Here is a 20,011-nt window from a genome sequence, read left to right as displayed (position 1 = left end):
AGTGTAGTTTGTTCAGAAACAACTCTGCTTTGGCATTTTCAATCTCTGTAGGGTTTGCTCTGTTAGGCAGACATTGCGGTTCTTTATGTGTTTTTAATAGTTGTTGGAGTGCAAGTGTGGAGCTTTATAGCACATGGGCATGTGCTATAATAAAAGAGTAATATGATGTCAGGCTTTTTCTTTAAAGCTCCTGTGTGGATTTGAAAAAGTCTGAAAATCTTTTGCAGACTTTGCAGACTTCGACAATGATCCCTCTTCAACAGTGGTGTTGACTTGGTTGGATGTTATGAAATTGTATTTTTTAAGTCTTGAAATAATTTCATGATGTGCTGTGAGTTATATTATATGACAGCTAAAACTCAGGCTTCAGGCCCTCATTCATTCTTTTTAAGAATGTACCAGATGTTGCTGATTTGCTCGCTTGTAGTAGTTGCTGTCTCTCTCATTTATTATTATTCTTTTTTTTTTTCAGCCTAATGATGCCCTCCCTTACTGGCACAGACATTTATATGTGCCTCATACTCAAATTGACAGTGAAAAGCTATTAAATAACAATTCAACACATTGAATCAACTTCAGATATTATGTCTGCTTCATTTGTCATGAAATAACAAGGGAACAGGCCTCACCTGACCACAAATCTGCTTGTCAGTTAATTGTCCAGTTAATGCAGATTTTTTTTTTGTAAAGCCTGTTTAATTAAAGCTGGATGTCTGCACTTTAACCAGATACTGAATGTTTAATCCGTTTAATTTGAAGTCCACTGTGGCAGTATACAGAGGCAAAAACACCAAAATTGTGACTTTGTCCAACAAATTATTGAACTAACTGCACTGCATCAGTTCTAACAATATTATTGTTTTCTACATACTAATCTTTTAAAATATCTGTAATCACATTCTTGTCTAATGCAGATCTAACATTAATCTGTTGAACTGATGCCTGTTTTTGGCCTCTGTGAGTGACAGACTGTGGACAGGGAAGGACTGTCAGCCTGACAGACTACCATCACACAGCACTACCACCCCTCAACTAACATACTACTTACACACTGCCAGAACAGGCACCCTCTTCAATTACAGACTGCAAAAACAAACCATACCAGCATCGCCGGCTTGTCAACTGCCATATAATTCACAAAGGTCTGCAGACACACATCAACACAAATATTTGACTACCACAATGAAATTGGAAACAACCTTTCCCTGCTATACTTGATATATTGATTCAGTCAGTTAACATGTCTTACACTAAGAAAGTGTAGTATCTATAAAAATCATATGGAGCTGAGACACACACACACACACACGTATATATACACAGTTATTGAAAAACAGCTCATGAATATTGCACAGGTTTTGAACGTTTCCAATTGAATGAATACGTCTCTGTGTATTGCCTGTCATTGTTGAATAATTGATCCTGCTCCTTGCAATCTCCATTTGTCAAAACGACCAGTTTTGCTTCCCTGTACCACTCCAAGAGGGGAAAACCATTAATATCTATTGTCATACAGTTCTAAAATAAGTTTTACTTGGTTAATGTTTTATCTTTTTTATAGCATTTGAATTGAATGATGATCAGGCAACTTGAATATCAGTGTTATGTTTTTGTTAACAGGTATGAGATCAAGTATGACAAGGAGGACTATGTGCTGAGAGTGAAGAAGGCTTCCATTAATGACGAGGGCACATTCACCTGTGTCGCAGAAAACCGTGTGGGCAAGCTGGAGGCCTCCGCCACCCTCACAGTCAGAGGTATGAAACAGATATATATCAATTCAAACAATTAAATCAGTCAGTTAAAAACACACAGAGAAACTGTTGAGCGTATTTTTCTTATTCTTCTTATATACAAAGATGAAGTTTTGGATTGGTAATTCACTCCTTACTGACCCCATTACACAAGTGGAAATGCAGAATGCTGAGTACTATAGCCAAGAGAGATGTAGACAGTCCATGAATCTGTTTAATTATTTACATTTCCAAGTGCAGCGTCGACACACTCTGCCACCCTCCCCCTGTTGTGGTGGCCTGCAAGCCACACTGCCCTCCATGCTGTAACCACCCAGTCAGCAAAGCCATTTCACAGATTACTGGTGCACACCACACCTGGGGTTTGCAAGGTTAATAAAATCATTCTAACCATTTTTTTTTTTCTATTTTCACCACTCTTCTTCCCATTAAAGTCGAGTGTTTAACGTCTCTGTGGAGCGCTTTACAGCGACACAGAGGACCAGAAGGAGGTAAAACAAGGTCTTGGTTGACTACTTGTTTTACGCTTTATGAATCCAGATTCGTGAGAGCACCACCTAATTTTTTTGTTTACTTCACCATGAGTACCCATACAGCAACGCAGAGGAAACATTGGGAACAACTACCAACAACTACTTCTCTGTGACAATTTCAGAAGACTCATCCTTTGGATATAACCTACATGCCTGACTTTTTTTTTGGTTCTTTTTCCTCCTCTTTCCTTTTTTTGGGTTCTGTTTATCAGCATTTATGGCAAACACATCTTTGCCTCGCTACTACAAACATACACCACCCATAGAATTGTAGATTTCATTATTGCAGAGAAGGTCCAGCAGTGTATTTGTCCCTGAGGAGCAATAATGACTGCCCACACTAAAATTTGAATGCAGTTTAAGACTTTTGACTACCAGTGGGTATTCACATCAGACAGCCTCTGTCATTCAGGGGTCTGAGAAACAGATGATGGGAGCTCATCAGCAAAACTGTCCAGTGGGCAGTGGACAAAACCTACTGGATCCTCTCTTTGTAATGCTTACACTGTGCTAGAAGTGTGTTTGCCCAACACAACATGTCATTCATTCTGATTATTTTGATTTCCCTTGTCTTATTTTATTATGTTCTGTTCCTTTTGTGTTGTTTTCTATGTTTGTGCGTCTGTGTCTTAATTTGTTTCTTTTGTGTATCCACTCCACCATTGTCGTGTTTCCAGCTCGCCCTGTCGGTAAGTACCCATCCTTCTGATTTGATCCCATGCTGCATGCCTTCTCCATACACCCTGTTGCATTTGACTGCTTGACAATCAGTAACCATCGCTTTAACATTCCTGTACTTGACTAACACATTTGTTGCATAAGTTGTCCTTTCTTTCAGTTATTCTTTGTACATCAAATACTTGTGAGATATTTGCAGATTTTAGAGCTGTATCTCTTTTCATTAACTGGCTCTTGTACATACTTTAGAATTCAGAAACACTACTAAAACTTTTCTGTCTATACAGAGTCCAGATCAGATATATATTTAGACATATACTTTTTTTTGTTCTCTCCACGCTGTGCTCTTGAGCATATCCAGTTTAAAATGAATGAATGAATGAATAAATGATGTTTTCTAGTGGCAGTTCTCAGGTTTAATTTCAGGAGTGTTAGGTACATAGAAATTCCTTGATGCTTTACGACTTTACTAGAAATGCTTTCCCGTGGATAAACAGGTGCCATAAACTTTGCATTGTCACAAAGTTACTATTCATTGTGTATTTTTATCGCTTATACGTGAGCTCTACTGGCAGCTGATGAATATTGCGTATGTTGCTTTATTATTATAGATTAAGGCTTATGTTAGCATTGTTGCTCTAAACTGAAGGTTCTTTAGATTCTAGTCTCTATTCTTTACAGTGAAAGAGTGGGCTAGCAGTCTAATTGACTCAGACATTGTCATCTCATATGGTCCAGAATGTGTTTAACTTGCGAGTCTTGAGGCCATCTGTGGATTTTTGGATCACAGAGCTGAGATCTGTTTAGTTTTGATCAGCTTCTTTCCTTCTGAGCCCAAGAACACCGGTCTGGGAATGTCGTTTTATTTCCCTATAGATTGGTGTAGGTCAACAGAAAACCACATTTGGCACACTTCATATGTGAGATTGTTAGAGGGAGTAAGTGAAAATTGGCATCTTGGGAGAAGGACGTGCTTTTGAGAGCAGAAACGGGAAGAATGCAATAATGAGAAATATGCAGGAGGAGAAAGAAAGGGAAAAGAATGGCAGAAGTGTGTGTCAAGACAAGCTTGACTGGTAGAAAAAAACAGACACTGCCTCAATGGCAGGACTTTGGTTGGCAAAACAGCAATGGCGGTTCTCTGATTGTCAAACTGTCAGTTTCCAAGAAGATGGAGGAAATTACACATTCACTCTGCCTGTGGGAAGAGACAGTAATTGCTGTCAACCTTTGAATAAAATATGATTGAATGTGGGATTTTAAAGGAGGAAGAAATATTTGTGCTTGAGTGTGCTGAATGGATCGCTGTCTCTTTGTCCATTTGTTCTTTTCACCCTGACTGCTGTTTTATGCTGAGCCCTCTCCAAGCCAGGCAGATGTGACTTGTCATGAATTAAATATGGGCCCCTGATCGTGTGTTTCCTTAGGAGGGAACAGGAAGGAGCTTCTCATATGTCATTAAGGGTTTCTGAATAAAAAACAGGGCCAATGTCTGCTAGCCCTGAGCCAAGCTCTGAAACTGTCGCACACTGACTTCCCCTTGATTTGTCGGAAGTTTTGATCTGTTCTTCTCCGTTGGACCCTGTCTACTTTTTGGTCATTCTCAATCACATTCCCCATGGCTATTTTATTCAAATATAATTTAAAGATAGAAAGAGGGATGAAAAGTTGTGAAATATGTAGATGACTAATAGAAAAGCAGTAAAGACTTAAACCGAGCCTTTTTGTTTAAATTGCAGTTTTAACTGGAGCCGACAATCACACAACTGAGATTGGATGGATTGGATGTTTTTGGCACTTATTAGTGAATCTAACAGTTAAGCACACTTGCACATTAGGAAGCTTAACCATTAATGAAAAGATATCTTGGAGAATGCCCCCAAGATATCTGTGGGTCATGACAAAACTGGTTTCCAAACAGATTGCTTCCTTTTATTTGGTATGTTAACATTGACTGTAGATTAAAGAGGGGGGTTTTTTGGTCTGCCTTTGGAAACAATGACTCATACCTGAAAAACAGTTCAAAGCATAAGAATTCAGGCCCATTTAACATGACTTTAAATCATAAATACTGGGAAAAAAGGAAGTAAGCATTCCTTTTTTCTTCTTAAGTGTGTAAATAAGTCCATGAGAATGGCAAACAAAGAGTCATTAATGGGAATTGAGAAAGTGACAAAGGACAATGCTGGGTAGTACAGTGATAGGAGGCATTCTGTAAGGTGTGAAACCATATTTTAGTGAGTTGTTAATAATGCAGTGTGTGGTATGGAATGGAGCAGAGAATGAGAGGGAGGGAACTAAGACCTTGCCAGAGCAGGATTTAAGAGCTCTGTATCAGGCCCAGCATTGTGAGAGCCACAAGATATCCAAGCAGCAGAAGGCCAAACGGCAAAGCAGTAAATCTGTTGCCATCTGCACCATTCCCAACTGTGTGTATCTTTGACAAATACACACGCCCAAAAAGGGATTACATGATGAAACCAGCCAAATGGGAAGAGTTTGCCCTTACTGGAACCAGCTGGCTTATCAGAGAAAGGACTTAGAAGAAATCAAAAGAAACAGAAAGAGTGCAAGATGTTGCATTGCAACAATTCTTGTCAGAATTTTGCAGAAGTCTTGGTGTTTCTCATTGTGTTTCTTAAAAGGAAATGGTCCCTCTAATCCACTCTCTGTGCTTATTTGATAGTATGGCAATGACTCAGGGCCCTTAATGTGTTGACTTTCATTATCTCTGCAGGAGCTGTGTTTCCTATGTAAGAGTTTTTGATTTTTATCTTGGCAAACATGGCTCTTGTCAACATGACCCTCAATGACATTCACCGAAGAAACAAGTAGAGGCCCTGGGTCAGGCAGTAATTTACTCAGATAATTAAAATGCTTTCTTGCACTTGTACCGATCATCATCTATCAAATGATAGGTTATTATGTCTGGATAATAAAGTTTTTCATGCATAAGGACACATGCTATATGCCTTTATTGTGCCATCCATGCACTTGGATTATGTCAGCTTTTGCTTTTTAAATGTCTCATTAAAAAGCAATTGAAATATCTGTGAAACAAAGTTTGGTGTGAAATTCTCCCTCCTTCACCTGGTGTCACGGAACGGTCAGAAAGCAAAAACGGCAGCACTGCACGCCAATAGAAGTTGTATCCAGTCCTGTGTCTTTGTTATTGACCTGCATCTGTCAAGTTGTCAGTCAGAAATGTCTCACTCTGTTCGTCTAGCTGCTGATAAACGTGTGAATGTTAGCCGAGAAAGCTTCACAGTACAGTTTCAGACTTTGATAGCTTTTCAAGTGTTAGCTTGTTGTGTGGTAAACACTGAAGTAGTCTTTTCTTTCTCTCACTCTCTTTTGATACAGCTTTAATCAGAAGTTGTATCAAGCTGCTCACAATCTTGACTTTTATATGAGATGCATTCTGATGCAGAGTAAACCCTCCATATGGAAAGTCAGACACAATTAACCCTGTCTATTCCTGTTATAGTTTTCGATGTTTCCAGGGCATGGGTGTGCCTATGTGTTGTCTCAGATCTAAATGCCTTTGTGACTGAGACGCTTCCTTGTGTGAATGCCACTGTGACTGTCATTCATTCAGCTTCAGTCTCACCTGGATGAATGGCCAGCCTTGTTACCATGGCAGTGAGAGTCATGATAGTCACTGGTGTTCAGAGCAAAAGACAGATATGATGCTGCATGGAAGCTCTGTACAGCACTCCCATTTTGATTTGACCATGTGGTATATTGCTTGTTTTTGCTTGAAGTCTTTAAGCTTTCATGTTCGGCTTCACTATGCACCGCAGGTCCTCTAACACTGTTGTTCTGGCCCTTTGACTTCAGCTCCTCCCCAGTTTGTCATCCGTCCAAGGGACCAAATCGTGTCACAAGGCCGTACTGCTACCTTCCCATGTGAAACCAAAGGAAATCCACAGCCTGCTGTCTTCTGGCAGAGGGAGGGGAGTCAGGTACAAACACAGTCTAATCCATCTTGGTGTGAAGAAAACAGTTTAATTTTGTTTTTTAATTACTTTTTCACTATTATTTCTTATATGTGAAAACATATCACTCTCTTTTTAGGCGGGATTTATTATCTACCGTACATCTGGCGTTATCAGGTTTCGATTCTACCAACTGTACACACAGTCATTGTGTTTTTTGGATTCCCCTGCTTTGCGCACACACACACAGACAGCACTTCTACACTATCTGCGATCGGTATCTTTACCACAGACACATAGATACACCTTTGTTCTCAGGATCCGCCAAATCAAAGTGTGCCTGGCAAAGTGCTAATTGGTTTTCTGTGACCCTGAACTGATAAGAACGATCCTATCCCTCACTCAAGCAGATAACCCATTCAAATACCTGGGTGTCCTCACAACGGTCAACAACAGTGCCAATTAGGAACCTGTTGGGGCTTGTAGATGAGCCACAGATATGATTCAGCTCTCGCTAAGGTTGAAACACGCTCACGCATAGCCTGCAGGCCAACAATTAGAACAGAGTTTTCTGAAAACAGTGAACAGAAGTGAGACACATGCTTACAACTTTGCACAGGTATGATACTCAAATAACAATATGTTACCTAAAGCATCGTGAGTCAGTGCTATTGAGTAATGTGAACTCATATTCTGTGTGTGTCTTACTTTGTCATTAAAGTTGAGGCTTTTCAAATGACTGTTCGTTCTTGACATTTCTGCACTTGTTGGCACTTGTCCTTGTGTTTATTAAAGCTTTCTATTCTTTATCCTTACTGATATGTAAAAGATGTGATGGTATTTGTTAAAGCTAATTAAGTATATTAGTTAAATAACATTAATGCATTTCTTCCAGTTGAACATCTCATATGTTCTGGAGACCCATAGAGTCTAATAGAAAAAGAAACTGTGCAGTTTGTTACATGTAAGTGATTAGATGTAATTCAATCCAGCTGTTTTTGCTGGTTCCCTCTGGGGATCCTAATAAAAACAGTACAGGAAGAGCTGGGACAAGGTGGGAACTACTCAGAAAGAGATACTTTTTTCTGTGTCATTAGTCGTCTAATTCTGTGTATTTACTCTGAAATGTGTTACTCTGATTATGTATTCCTTTCTAAATTCAAGATTACATTATATTTAATAAAGTCCAATTTACATGAGGTGGTCTCCTTTTAAAAAAATACATTTAAAAAAATCTCAAAACCACTGTGGAATTGAAGCAGAGAGGAAAGTGGTCATGAAGCCAACAAGAGCAAAAGTTCCCTTCCTAAGAGAGTGGAGCCACTGGCTTGGCCCAAGAATAAGTATGAAACCAAGTCATCAAACATGTTTTGCAGCTCGTGAAGTCGGTTCACATAGTCAAAGAGAGAATTGTTCATGCTGTGATTACACTAATAGTCGGATATGTTTGCATGTTAGTGTGGACAGTATATGTGTGGATTCGATGGTGATGGATGTGTGACCATTTTTGTAATTCTTCCAGGTTGAACTGCTTCCATGTTCTCACTAATTGGCTGTTTGTTCCATTTCCTGCAGAATTTGCTCTTTCCCAACCAACCCCAGCAGCCCAACAATCGCTTTTCGGTGTCGCCCAGCGGAGCCCTGACCATCTCATCTGTGCAGCGGGCAGATGCTGGTTACTATATTTGCCAGGCCCTGACCGTTGCAGGCAGTATCCTCGCCAAGGCTCAACTGGAGGTCACAGATGGTGAGGAAAACCTGACGTGTAACTTCTGCCATGCCAGCACACTACTACACACTGACACATTGCTTAGTATCACTGCAGATGGGGTGAGGCAGGTGAACCATCACCAAACAAATTACTTATACTGACACTGATGGCATCTGACTTGAGTTTGTCAGCTTTTAGCTACAACACGGCTATTGCCTGGTTAAGTGCAAGTAGGAATTTGGCCTTCAAGACCTTTGTGTGTGCAGTAGGTGCACAAGTACAAATGAATTTTTTAAACAGTCAAAGTGCAAAGAAAATTCAACTATTGTTGAAGAAATGTCAGTATGTCCATAACCTTCAGTTACTGTGTTTTTGCTCTGTGCACTTATTTCTTTCTTTCCTGATGCAATTTAATTAAAAATGCCTCGTCTTCCTATTGGAAAGAAAATAGAGCATTGCCCTTGAGTTTGTTCAAGTTTAATGGTCAGCGGTTTGGTGAGTGAGGGAGCCACATGTATGTGTATGAGGGCGGGAGCAGGAGAAGGAGACTGATGGAGTGACAGTGGCTTTCTATGAAATGAATTATTTTGTCTTGCTAGGCGCGGGAGCATCTAATCAGCTATTGTGATGGCAAGATAGACGGCTATCCATATGTCGGCTAAAGTACCTGCTAGCAAAAAGATTAAAAACACAGCATGGGCATTTTTTGGGGTTTTGTTTTGCAGTCGGGTGCAGGTACATAATTGAAAGTGCCCTTCAAATTCCTGCTTATCACTTTTTCAGCTGTATTTGTATTTTTATTTAAACAAACATTTTGTAGACATGGCACGCGGGTATAACAGTCACAAGTGTTAGAACTCTGATTGGGCTTTAAATTCTTTATGAGTGTCTCAGACAGACTGAAGAACTCTATCAAAGTCTTACAAAGAAAGATACAGGTATCCTTTTTGGATATTAGTGATACTACTTCCAGCTCACAATTGGCAGTACCAGGGCCACAGGGTGATCAACTTAATGGCACTATAGTGGACAGGTGGTGGCAACAAATAGGATGTCTCCATAACTCAGTGTAGACAGTATGGTGAAAAACACATTCACTTTGGAATGAAATGTCTAGCATTGTTATAGTTAAGGTATTTTAACTCCCACTTTTATTTTTGCCAAGATATGCTATTGAAGACATGTTAGCAAAATGAATAAACTCAGCGGAAAAAGAGGAAAGAGTGTGGTGTGGGTCAGGGTGAGGTCATGGCCACACCTGCTGCAGTCTTCATGTGATTTACTGCCCGGAGTCCTGCCAGCAGTCTGTGGAGTTCAAGGAGATCTGTAATGAGAAATTCCTGATCCAGAGACCCAAGGCCTTAGTCGAGCTTTGCCTCCTCCCTTTGTCACTCCCACATGCCATGAACACATAAATTAAACGCATCAAACCCCTTGACCAAACCATGCCTTCAGTTTGCGCTTTAGCTTCTGTCAAACCGAGTCTTACAGCAGTGTACTGTATTAAGTAAGGACTGCATTAATGTGAGGGACGTTGCTTTAAACATCTTTTAACAAACATGGATGCACATTATAATTTAGTGCATCTTAATTTGACAAACTATGCTATTAGAAGACAAACTGTATCTTACTGAGTCCCTGGCTAAAAGCAGGTGCTTTGAATCGTCTCTTGGCTGGATTTCAACTTTACATTATTACTTTTGATTCATTTGATCACATTTGCCCTACTTACTTATTATAGAGGCCTAAAAACAAAAAGGTGGAATTAATGTAGTATATTTGGCTGGTGGATAACATATCAGGTTTCTCTCCACCTTCTAGACCCGAAGCATCTATGAAAGTAGAGAGAATAATCTGGAAACACTTCCTTTTATCAGATGTAACTGCGGGACAGAAAATAGGGTTGCAAGCGAGGTGTGATAATGTGTTGAAAGGTTACTGAGGTACTTGGTAATTAGCCCCTGCAGGTCTGACATCATTAATCCATACTTTCTAATTAATGTAGGTTCTGCGAAGCCAGGGGGACTCCACATTATTCAACTCTAAATATATAAACTGCCTGTGTGCTACAGTACTAAATCTCTGAGATCGCCTCTGACACATCCCCTATTTTACAGATGTTACCCAAAGGCTTTTTTGGCACATTAAAACAAATGAATTTGCTCATATAAATGGAATCCATCAAAGTTGTAGCATTTAAATTGAAACTGGAACCAAATAATAAAAAAATTAAGGTTGCCTTCTCTGATTCTTTTGATATAAAGAGTTCAGTTTCCATACTTTCTAAAATTCACCTTTTATTGTGCCCCACACTGCACATAATGAAGTATTTATCTGAACCATACTGACTCAATAGGCCAGTGTCTCACCGCCAAACTGTACCACAGAGTCTAGAGTAGTGTGTAAAAATAAAGCTACCCAGGCAGTAACTGGAAACCGCTTAGCATCCCTCTGCCACATCAATGAAAGAAGAAAACACTACTCAGCTTTTCTTTCCTGGAAATACAGGAATCATTGTTCTGTGGCACAATTACAAGACCTGCAGAGAAAATAGTCTACTTTATGATAGATACCAACATCCGCCCCCCGCTGTGTGTTTTATGACCAGTGCTATCACTCAGTTTATTTTATAGTCATGCGCATTATATGAGCATCGTCATTCATCTGAACTACAGAATATGGATAACACTCACATTTTCCTCTTTGTTTCACAGTGCTCACAGATAGACCTCCGCCTATTATTCGCCAAGGCCCATCCAATCAGACCCTGGGGGTTGACAGTATGGCGCTACTGAAGTGTCAGGCTTCAGGAGATCCTATCCCCTCCATCAGCTGGCTGAAGGATGGGGTCAGTCTACTAGGAAAGGACCCCCGCATGTCGCTGCAGGAGCTGGGCAGTCTGCAGATCAAAAACATCAGGGTAAAGGATTTTAGTGTTAAAGTCACAGTTACTACTACTAACTGCTACTATGTGTTAAAAGTATTGCGCTTTCTTTGTAGCAGAGCTTAAAACTAGCATTAACATAAAATGTTAATTAACATAAAATGCATTAACATAAAATGTTAATGCTGTTATTTGCAGTTATTTGCAACCGCATGGTCATGTTTGCAAGACTCCAGGATACAAGGTTTTTCCAGTGGGCATACAAGAAGTACCAAACTCCCCTGTTTAACCTGCATGATTGTATCACTTAGTGGCATGGTAGCTCCATTTGAGTTCAGCTGTGAAGGGTTGGATGGAATCCAGCTGTGGTTCAGAATATATACACACACATTTATGCACACGCAAATGTATCAAGTAGATTAAATTTAGAAGAATCGCATCTCCCTTTCTGCACTCTGTGGCCTCAGTGGAATACCTATTATGCTTGACAAAACCGGTGACCACTGACATGTTATTTAATAAATGGAAGGAAGGCACAGGGACAGAAACCAACAAACAACCAAAGTTCCTAAGAGGGATGGAGAGACAAGCCAGCTGTCATCGGTCCAGGGGGTTCTTGCAGCCCACCCTAAATTAATTAGCCTGTCTTTGTTGTGGTCGGCAGGACAGTGGGGAAATAAGGAGGGGGAGTGGAAAAGTGATGGAAGGGTGGTGAGTAGAAAATGGAATTCATTAGGAAATTAGCGTCAGCACTTTGAGGCACTCACAAATGACACACGGTTTGTCCAGCGCAGGGCCTAGCCGGAGAAGTCCCCCCATCAGTTTCACTGTGTCAGCGATAGGAGGAAACACGTATTCAGTCACTGCTGCTTTTAGGAGGGGGAACTAAAATGTCCCTTTCGCTAATAGTGTTATTAATGGAATCCTTACTACTGCTTATATTGTTTGCTGCTGGTTTTCATTTATATATATGTCTTTATTCCACTGTGTTCTAGCTTGCAGACTCTGGGATCTACACATGTGTGGCCACCAGCTCCAGTGGCGAAACATCATGGAGTGCCTTCTTGGAAGTCAAAGGTAGGTCGAGGGAAGATGACATGATATTGACATGATATTTGTTTTAACTTTACTGTTTATTGATGAAAATGGCTGTTTGTTGTATTCTTCACTGAAACTTTCAGAATCAGGTGGAGTGATTGTAATGAAGAACCATGATGATAATGAGCTTCCAGGTCCACCATCTAAACCTCAAGTTACCGATGTCACCAAGAACAGTGTGTCCCTGTCCTGGCAGCCTGGGCTGGCTGGAGCATCTCCTGTTTCCTCCTATGTCATTGAAGCGTTCAGGTTTGTTTTACCACTCCCATCAAAGCGCCAGTCACTAGCTATCAGCTCTGGTATGCTATGGATTGCAGATATAACTTTATTTCTCTTGCACTGCAGTCAATCAGTGAGCAACAGTTGGCAAACAGTGGCAGACCACGTCAAAACCACCCAGTTCACTGTCAAAGGTCTCCGTCCGAACACCATCTACCTGTTCATGGTGCGAGCTGTGAACAGCCAGGGCCTGAGCGATCCAAGCCCCATGTCTGATCCTGTCAGAACACAAGGTACCTTACATAACACTAATATGAAGCGACTTCATTACATTCACTGCATGTATGCATAGGTTCTTCATAAGCCACAAGCTGAATTTGATTTCTGTTTCTAAGGATAGATTAAGGTCGCTGTGTTCCACTCCAAACTCTGATACTTATCAGCCCATCTCAGCAGTCTGAACAGTCATACTGACACTAACACTGCACAACTTTCAAGAGGTCAAATTTTTCATTGCAGTTCAGCTCATTAAGGCTGCACTTAAGCAATTATGTAAAATAGCCATGTCTACTTTTGGAAGGCCTAACAGAGTTAGTGCTATGCCTGCTATGTTAATCATCATAACAGAAGAAAATGACTGTCTCCAAACCCAAAAATGATTTGATTACAGTACTGGACAGTCTGCAGTCAGATTGTATTGATATGATAACACCCTCCCACAAGCAATCCTTTGGCCGTGCTCTGTCAAATGTAAGCTAATACCATCCTAAAAAAGTGAATTTGAATTTGATTTGCAGCCTATCTCTCTCATGGTGAGATGAAGACCTTCAGATGATATATAGAAGTGTTGATTGACAATAGCATGCACTGATGATAAATTGATTTTTTACTTCTTTTAACTGTGTTTGGCCTGTCTTGCTCCTTTGGTGTGTCCATGTTATTTATCACTGCGCTGGGTTGTGTAAATGAGGCATCTTTTTTAAATATAGGAAATGATATTTGTGGCTTTTTTTCCTCCAGTAAATAACTCAAAATGTGGCTCATTTCAGCCACACTCAGTATCTCATATGCTGGAATTTTTTATTGCTTATAACTTGAAACACATGCATGGGGGAAATGAGCTGGAACATAGTGTCATGGTGTCCATTCATCTTCCATCCAGTATGTCTAAGGGGTCATATATTCAGAGTTCATTCAGTGATGTGGTTTTTCAGTCAGATCCCAGTAAGTGCAGACAAGTCGCACGTCTAAAGAACTTTGCAAACCCAACTCTACTTTCTTTTCTTTAGAGCAGAAAAGTGCTTAATACAAAATGGAATGAGGTCATTTTAATGCAGATGAAGTTGCTCCTTTTTAAATGAAGTCGTGATTACCAAGTGTACACGTCTTTGTTAAATCCGACTGGTCTATTCAGTCTTTCTTTTGTCATTCCACTTCTGATGGTGATGAATCAAGGTTTATTGTGTGGAGCTGAGTGAACAGAGTTTAAGAAGAGTAAGAAACATTTTACTCTCTTTGACTTTACTTTGGGACTTCTCTTTCTCATTTTTACTTTCTTGTTCTCTTGTAGATATAAGCCCTCCAGCTCAGGGTGTGGACCACAGGCATGTACAGAAGGAGCTCGGCGAGGTCATAGTTCGCTTGCACAATCCTGTTGTCCTGAGTCCCACAACCATTCAGGTCACATGGACAGTAAGTATAGCTTAGCATACTCAGACTTCAGTTGAATCTGTGCACTGCAAGAGCATATATTGTGATTCTTTGATTGTGCAAAATTGAGTCACAGTAAAGATAGTTGGTATTAAATATTCCTCTTTGAAGTCAGAAGGTGCTCCTTGAGGCTAGGATTTGTTTTATGCCAGGAAATTTTTGTCAGGTTATTCCCTAACACTGCAGCTTTGAAATATTGTAAATGGGAACTTAAAAGTAACTGAACATCAGATAGCTGTAAAATGGTTTTATTAACCACAGTAACATCAAAAGAGATGTCAGAGACATCTGGTTGTTCATTTATCTTCCATATGTCTTCAGCTGCTTCCCGCTTACATAAAGGACTACTCAGATAAAACCGGATTGAAATTAATTTTTGTGTAATACAGTGTAGTAATCTGCAAACAGGAACCTTTGCATCCACCATATCCTATATGCACTTTCTGATGCTTCAAAATAAGAATAAACTTTTGGCCAAGTTTAGAACGTTTTGCCAAATGTGAAACACTTTTTAAATTTTTTTATATCTGTTTAATAATGAGAACATAAACACTATGGTGTTTAGACTGTATAATATGTACATGGTTATTTTGATTGTGGTCCTATAAATCCCTTGGTGGCAAAGGGAGTGCATTTTCAAATTATCCACATTAGCAGTTTTCCTGGTGACATCTTTATTGACCCCTGTGGACTTGTTCGCTAATGTAATGCTAAAGTATTGCTTTATGATTGCAGCGTACAGTCAACACAAAACACGGCTGCCTAATCAATCAGTGGCTGGGACCCTTTAAGTAAACAGAGGGGCCCCTTTCAGAAAGCTTTTATATTCCCAAATCATTCCATTAATAAAATTCGTGCACCAAGAACGGAATCCATTTTGCTGATTTACTCAAGCTACACTGGTGAAAAACAGCTGCTTAACATCCCACTTGAAAGCCCTGCTCACTTCTTCTTCTACTGTTAACAAGCCATTACAGTGAGTTATGCACCCGTTCCTCCTCTGCATAAATTCAGCTTTTTCTGTCTCGCTAAATAGGTCCAAGTTTTAGACGAAGGACCCTTTGTGGATTTCAGGGGGCTATTACAATTGCTGTCTCTCCATCTTTTCTATGGGACACATCTCCTGTTACCATCTCTATTGTGTATCCTCCTCATGTCCCCAGGGTGTATGTATTTGTTGTTGCATGAAATTCTTATATTCACACCACGTCCTAAATGTAGTAGGACTTGCTTTATGGTGCCACTATTTAGCATTTATAATACACATGAGACATTCCTATGTCCTTCATGGAATGCCTTTTTAATGTTGGGGGGACCACTTTGTGGTAGGATCTATGGTATGAGATGATGTCAGGGTGTTAATTCAGAAAAGTGTAGAAGTGCTGGTGATAAAAGCCTCTAAAGTGTTATACATGCAGCCCTGTAAGAATTGCAGAAAAACATCAATGCATATTATCTATCAAATGTCCCAAAGTAGCATCTATTAATCTCCTCTGCACAGTTGTCTTTGAAATAAAAAAATAATTGTGCCTTATTTTACCTCTTTAGGTGGATCGTCAGTCCCAGTTCATCCAGGGTTACAGAGTTCTTTACAGACAGACATCTGGACTGCCATCACCAGGACCATGGCAGACCCAGGATGTGAACGTCCCCTCAGAGAGAAGTGTGATCCTCTCTGGTCTCAAGAAAGGCATAGTTTATGAGATCAAGGTCCGGCCTTATTTCAATGAGTTTCAGGGCATGGACAGTGAATCGAGGACTGCAAGGACCACTGAGGAAGGTAAGTGGAAGAACTTGCTGATTATATGTCTATTACTGTATGTCAGGAGCAATAAAATCAAACTGTGGCGCATCCACTCAAATGATGAGTGACACAATCCCATAGGCTGCTTTCGTGTCAGTTTTTGCTGCAATATCATTGGCGCCCCTCTTTAAAACTAAGAACTGTATTTTGTTTAAACATGCTTCCAGGATATGCTCATCTTTTTGACCTTCCAGCTGTTTTTTTTTTTGATTGGTGGTGTTAGTGCCAACCTTTGTCTAATCCATCACCCAGCAGCCACAGATCTGAGCTGTGATTGGGCACAGCTCACACTTCCTCCTGTGAAGATGATCTGTCACCTAAAGCTTGATTCATACAGGCTCTGACAAGGCCACAGAGCAATGTGGTGCTATATTATAAACAGGCGCACAGACAGATATGTATTTCGATCAAGTTTATTGTAGTGAACTAAAACTGAGCGACCAAAGTGAAGCTAAGTGTAAAACTGTTTTTGTTTTAGTGCCTACTACAATCTACATTAAAATTAATTACACATTTTAAAAAAAACTGCAATAACACTGTTTTGCTTTGATATAAACTTGAACAGAAATACAACCACCAACCTTGTTTCAACCTTTTAACCATATAACTTCATACCTACAGCAGCACAAAAAGACAAATACAGACGCTTAATACTGTAGGCGAAGCCTGTCTTTCCACTGCATATTCAGGCTGCATGGACAGGAGACAGTTCACATCCTGTTGGGATGACAGGCCCATTTATTTTCCCTTTCTCAGAGGGACCATATCTCCTGTGGTCAGCTAGTGCATTCACTGCAGCAGTCGAACTGCCATCAAGTTACAGCTGTCGCCAACACACACTCTGGCACAAACACACACATACCTTAAAGTCACACATGCCAAGGTACATCTCCCTAAGGTTTCCTAAACCCACATGTCACAGCTATTACCAATGCTGATAATATTCCCTATCTGCATCCAGGTCCTGCACAATCTCAACAACTTTCTGCCATAACTCTGCTGCTGCGCTTGGTCAGAGTTAATGCACTGTCAAACACAGGGCTCTAGGCTCTTCAGAGTCCCTGGGACTGCTGAGAAAGTGTGGCTAGACAGATAGAGAAATCCAGTTCAGAGTGTGATTAAAACTTAGGTTGTCCATTAGCACAATTAAAGAATCCCCAGAGTACGTCCAGGCAGATTCAGGGTTATAGTATGCTCAGCGCGCCAGTGCTGTGTCCATCTTTTTGGTCTCCCTTTGCCTTTTTCACACATTCTCTCACTCTCCATCTGGACAGCCATATCATGGCTGATAAATGAACTCTGACTGCCATCTGATTCCCACTGCATAATTGTCTAAGAAGTCACCGCAGAGGATCATGTTTTATGCAGAGTAATTCTTATTTAAGGGGAAGGGAAATCAGTAATGTTTGTATAAATGTTCATTTCTAGACTAATGATCTACAGTACATTGATCTCTAGGGAGATCCCACACCCAGTCTTTTCAATAGCTATTGGCTCCTTTTTTGTATGGATGACATGTTTGTATTCCTTCATCATCCAGCACAGCATGCCATGTGCATGCGAGACAGAGGGTCACATTCCTGCCTGCCATACATCACTCTGCTAATGGCTCTATTAGCACAGCCTCTGAGGCCTCTAATGAAAAATGTGTATTGTTTAGCACAAATATGCATGATAATAAGCTGCTAAATCATTCATAACATTAACTTTGAACGACATTGCTTCTGATGACTGCCATGCACAAATCCAGCACTTCGTCACCTGAATGTAATTCGGTGCTGGAGAGCCCAGAGCTTGATGGTTGATCAGATGCTCCCTTGGAAGATTGTTTCTAATCTGGCTAAGGTGTTGGGTTCATCATTGGACCCATTCATCTTCTACCATGCCAGGGCCTTCTGGCTCTCTGGGGGCTGGTGTGGCCAATTGCACTGAGGGATGAGCACAGATTTACAGGGTGACACGTGCCATTTTGGATGGAGGTGAGGTGAGAGAGCGGCAGCACAGGAGTAATTGACCTGTCAGTATTCTGCTGTGGTGCTGCACCCCTGCCAGCCACTGTGGAAATGAGAAAACATTATTTTTAAAACGTTATTTCCAGTTGGGCCAACTGTTATTTATTTTTCCTTTTACTCCTTGTGGGGTCAGGAGATTGTTGCCATCAGAATAACAACAGAGGTTTATGAAAGCTTGGACCTGTCTTGTTTCTATCCACTCCCTGGCTGACTGTGGATTGTGCAGATTTCACTTAGATGGGCATCACCCTGAAGCGTCCCTCTGATCCTCACCTACTGGCTTTAGTTTCATCTCGCTGATCGATGGAATCAGTCAATATGTTTACTGAGACTTTGTTTCCTTTTCCTAAAATGTATTTTTTTCATATTTCCTTCTTGTCTGCACTTCATCCTATAAGCTCATTGACCCGTGTGCCACCCTGGTCAATGCTAGAGTCTTAGTGTGACTGAGAGTGCTTGCCTGACTATGCCAGGCCATTATTCTACAAATCAATACCAGTATTTTCTGTGCAAACCTACCAAGCTGGAGACAAGGATGATATATTAAATCATTGTGATATATTAAAGACAGGTTATAGCAGTATCAGATCTGCTCTACTTTTTATGTAAATCCCCCTCTAATGAAACATCATGGCAAGCTTCGGTCACCTGGGTTGTCCTTATAGAATATCAGGGCGAACAAAAATATGTGTCTGGTATGTGCATGGTTGTTTCTGTTTTGATTCTCTTTGCCGTAACTGATGGATAGTGTATTTGACTTTTGACATCGATATTTGCACCTCCTCTTTCAGCTCCCAGTGCCCCTCCTCAGCAGGTAACAGTTCTGACCGTTGGAAACCAGAACAGCACTTCCATAAGCATCTCCTGGGACCCCCCGCCACCTGATCACCAGAACGGCATCATCCAAGAGTACAAGGTTGGTCCCAGCACGTCAGCATGGATTCTCATTTAAGTCACACAAAGCGAAAGGCATCACTTATTTTTGTCCTTTCCGTTTCAGATCTGGTGTCTTGGGAATGAGACGCGTTTCCATGTTAATAAGACAGTGGATGCAGCCATACGCTCTGTAGTGGTGGGTGGGCTGCAGGTAGGAGTAGTGTACCATGTGGAAGTGGCTGCCAGCACAAGTGCAGGGGTTGGCGTGAAGAGTGAACCCCAGCCTATTATCATTGGTAAGACTGACTGATAGACATCAAATTTCCCTTTTTTTTTAATCCTTAGTGAATGATATTCAGGTATCAAATAATATTGTTGCAATAAAATTGTATTTCAGCATTAGTGTTTAATCTCGGGAATTGAGCAAATATCATTACTTTTTGTCATGAAAGTCAAGGAATTACCAAATGGATGATATTGTTAAAATATTTTGATATGTGGTCTGACTGGATATGATTTATGTGGAGCTATGGCAGATTGTGCCTGATTTGACCCATAACTGATGGCTTGGCCCGCAGCATGTTCTTATTTCCCCAGCGTCACTCACATAATCCATCTCTGAGAGCAGAGCCGTGAGCTTACAGTTATGATATGTTGTGTTTGCCTGTCTGTGGACGTGCAAATAGTTGTGTTCATGTGGTTGGTAATGTAAAGAACATGAGCATTTGAGCATCTTTGCACGTGCATATGCAGACATATGTGCGTTGTTATCCTTACAAGTGTACTTTTTTTTT

The 20,011-nt window shown here is 40.6% G+C and overlaps 1 protein-coding gene across 9 annotated transcripts in view; it reads left to right on the top strand.

Annotated features, from left to right (window-relative positions):
- robo2 (roundabout, axon guidance receptor, homolog 2 (Drosophila)) overlaps positions 1 to 20,011 on the top strand; it is a 257,690-nt gene that overhangs the window by 208,172 nt on the left and 29,507 nt on the right. For 6 of the 9 annotated variants that reach the window (XM_063494100.1, XM_063494102.1, XM_063494099.1 and 3 more), the window contains 12 exons: positions 1,621 to 1,757; positions 2,965 to 2,976; positions 6,806 to 6,930; positions 8,479 to 8,650; positions 11,329 to 11,534; positions 12,494 to 12,575; positions 12,680 to 12,845; positions 12,942 to 13,108; positions 14,386 to 14,507; positions 16,074 to 16,305; positions 19,133 to 19,257; positions 19,342 to 19,513. In XM_063494100.1, the coding sequence (XP_063350170.1) occupies positions 1,621 to 1,757; positions 2,965 to 2,976; positions 6,806 to 6,930; positions 8,479 to 8,650; positions 11,329 to 11,534; positions 12,494 to 12,575; positions 12,680 to 12,845; positions 12,942 to 13,108; positions 14,386 to 14,507; positions 16,074 to 16,305; positions 19,133 to 19,257; positions 19,342 to 19,513 (1,718 nt within the window). The remainder of the gene's footprint in view (positions 1 to 1,620; positions 1,758 to 2,964; positions 2,977 to 6,805; positions 6,931 to 8,478; positions 8,651 to 11,328; positions 11,535 to 12,493; positions 12,576 to 12,679; positions 12,846 to 12,941; positions 13,109 to 14,385; positions 14,508 to 16,073; positions 16,306 to 19,132; positions 19,258 to 19,341; positions 19,514 to 20,011) is intronic. The other 3 variants (XM_063494108.1, XM_063494103.1, XM_063494101.1) reach the window with 1 other exon arrangement.

This window comes from Pelmatolapia mariae, linkage group LG14 (genome assembly GCF_036321145.2).
Source record: "Pelmatolapia mariae isolate MD_Pm_ZW linkage group LG14, Pm_UMD_F_2, whole genome shotgun sequence".
Lineage (NCBI taxonomy): Eukaryota > Metazoa > Chordata > Actinopteri > Cichliformes > Cichlidae > Pelmatolapia > Pelmatolapia mariae.
This window is presented reverse-complemented; position numbering and strand designations above follow the sequence as displayed.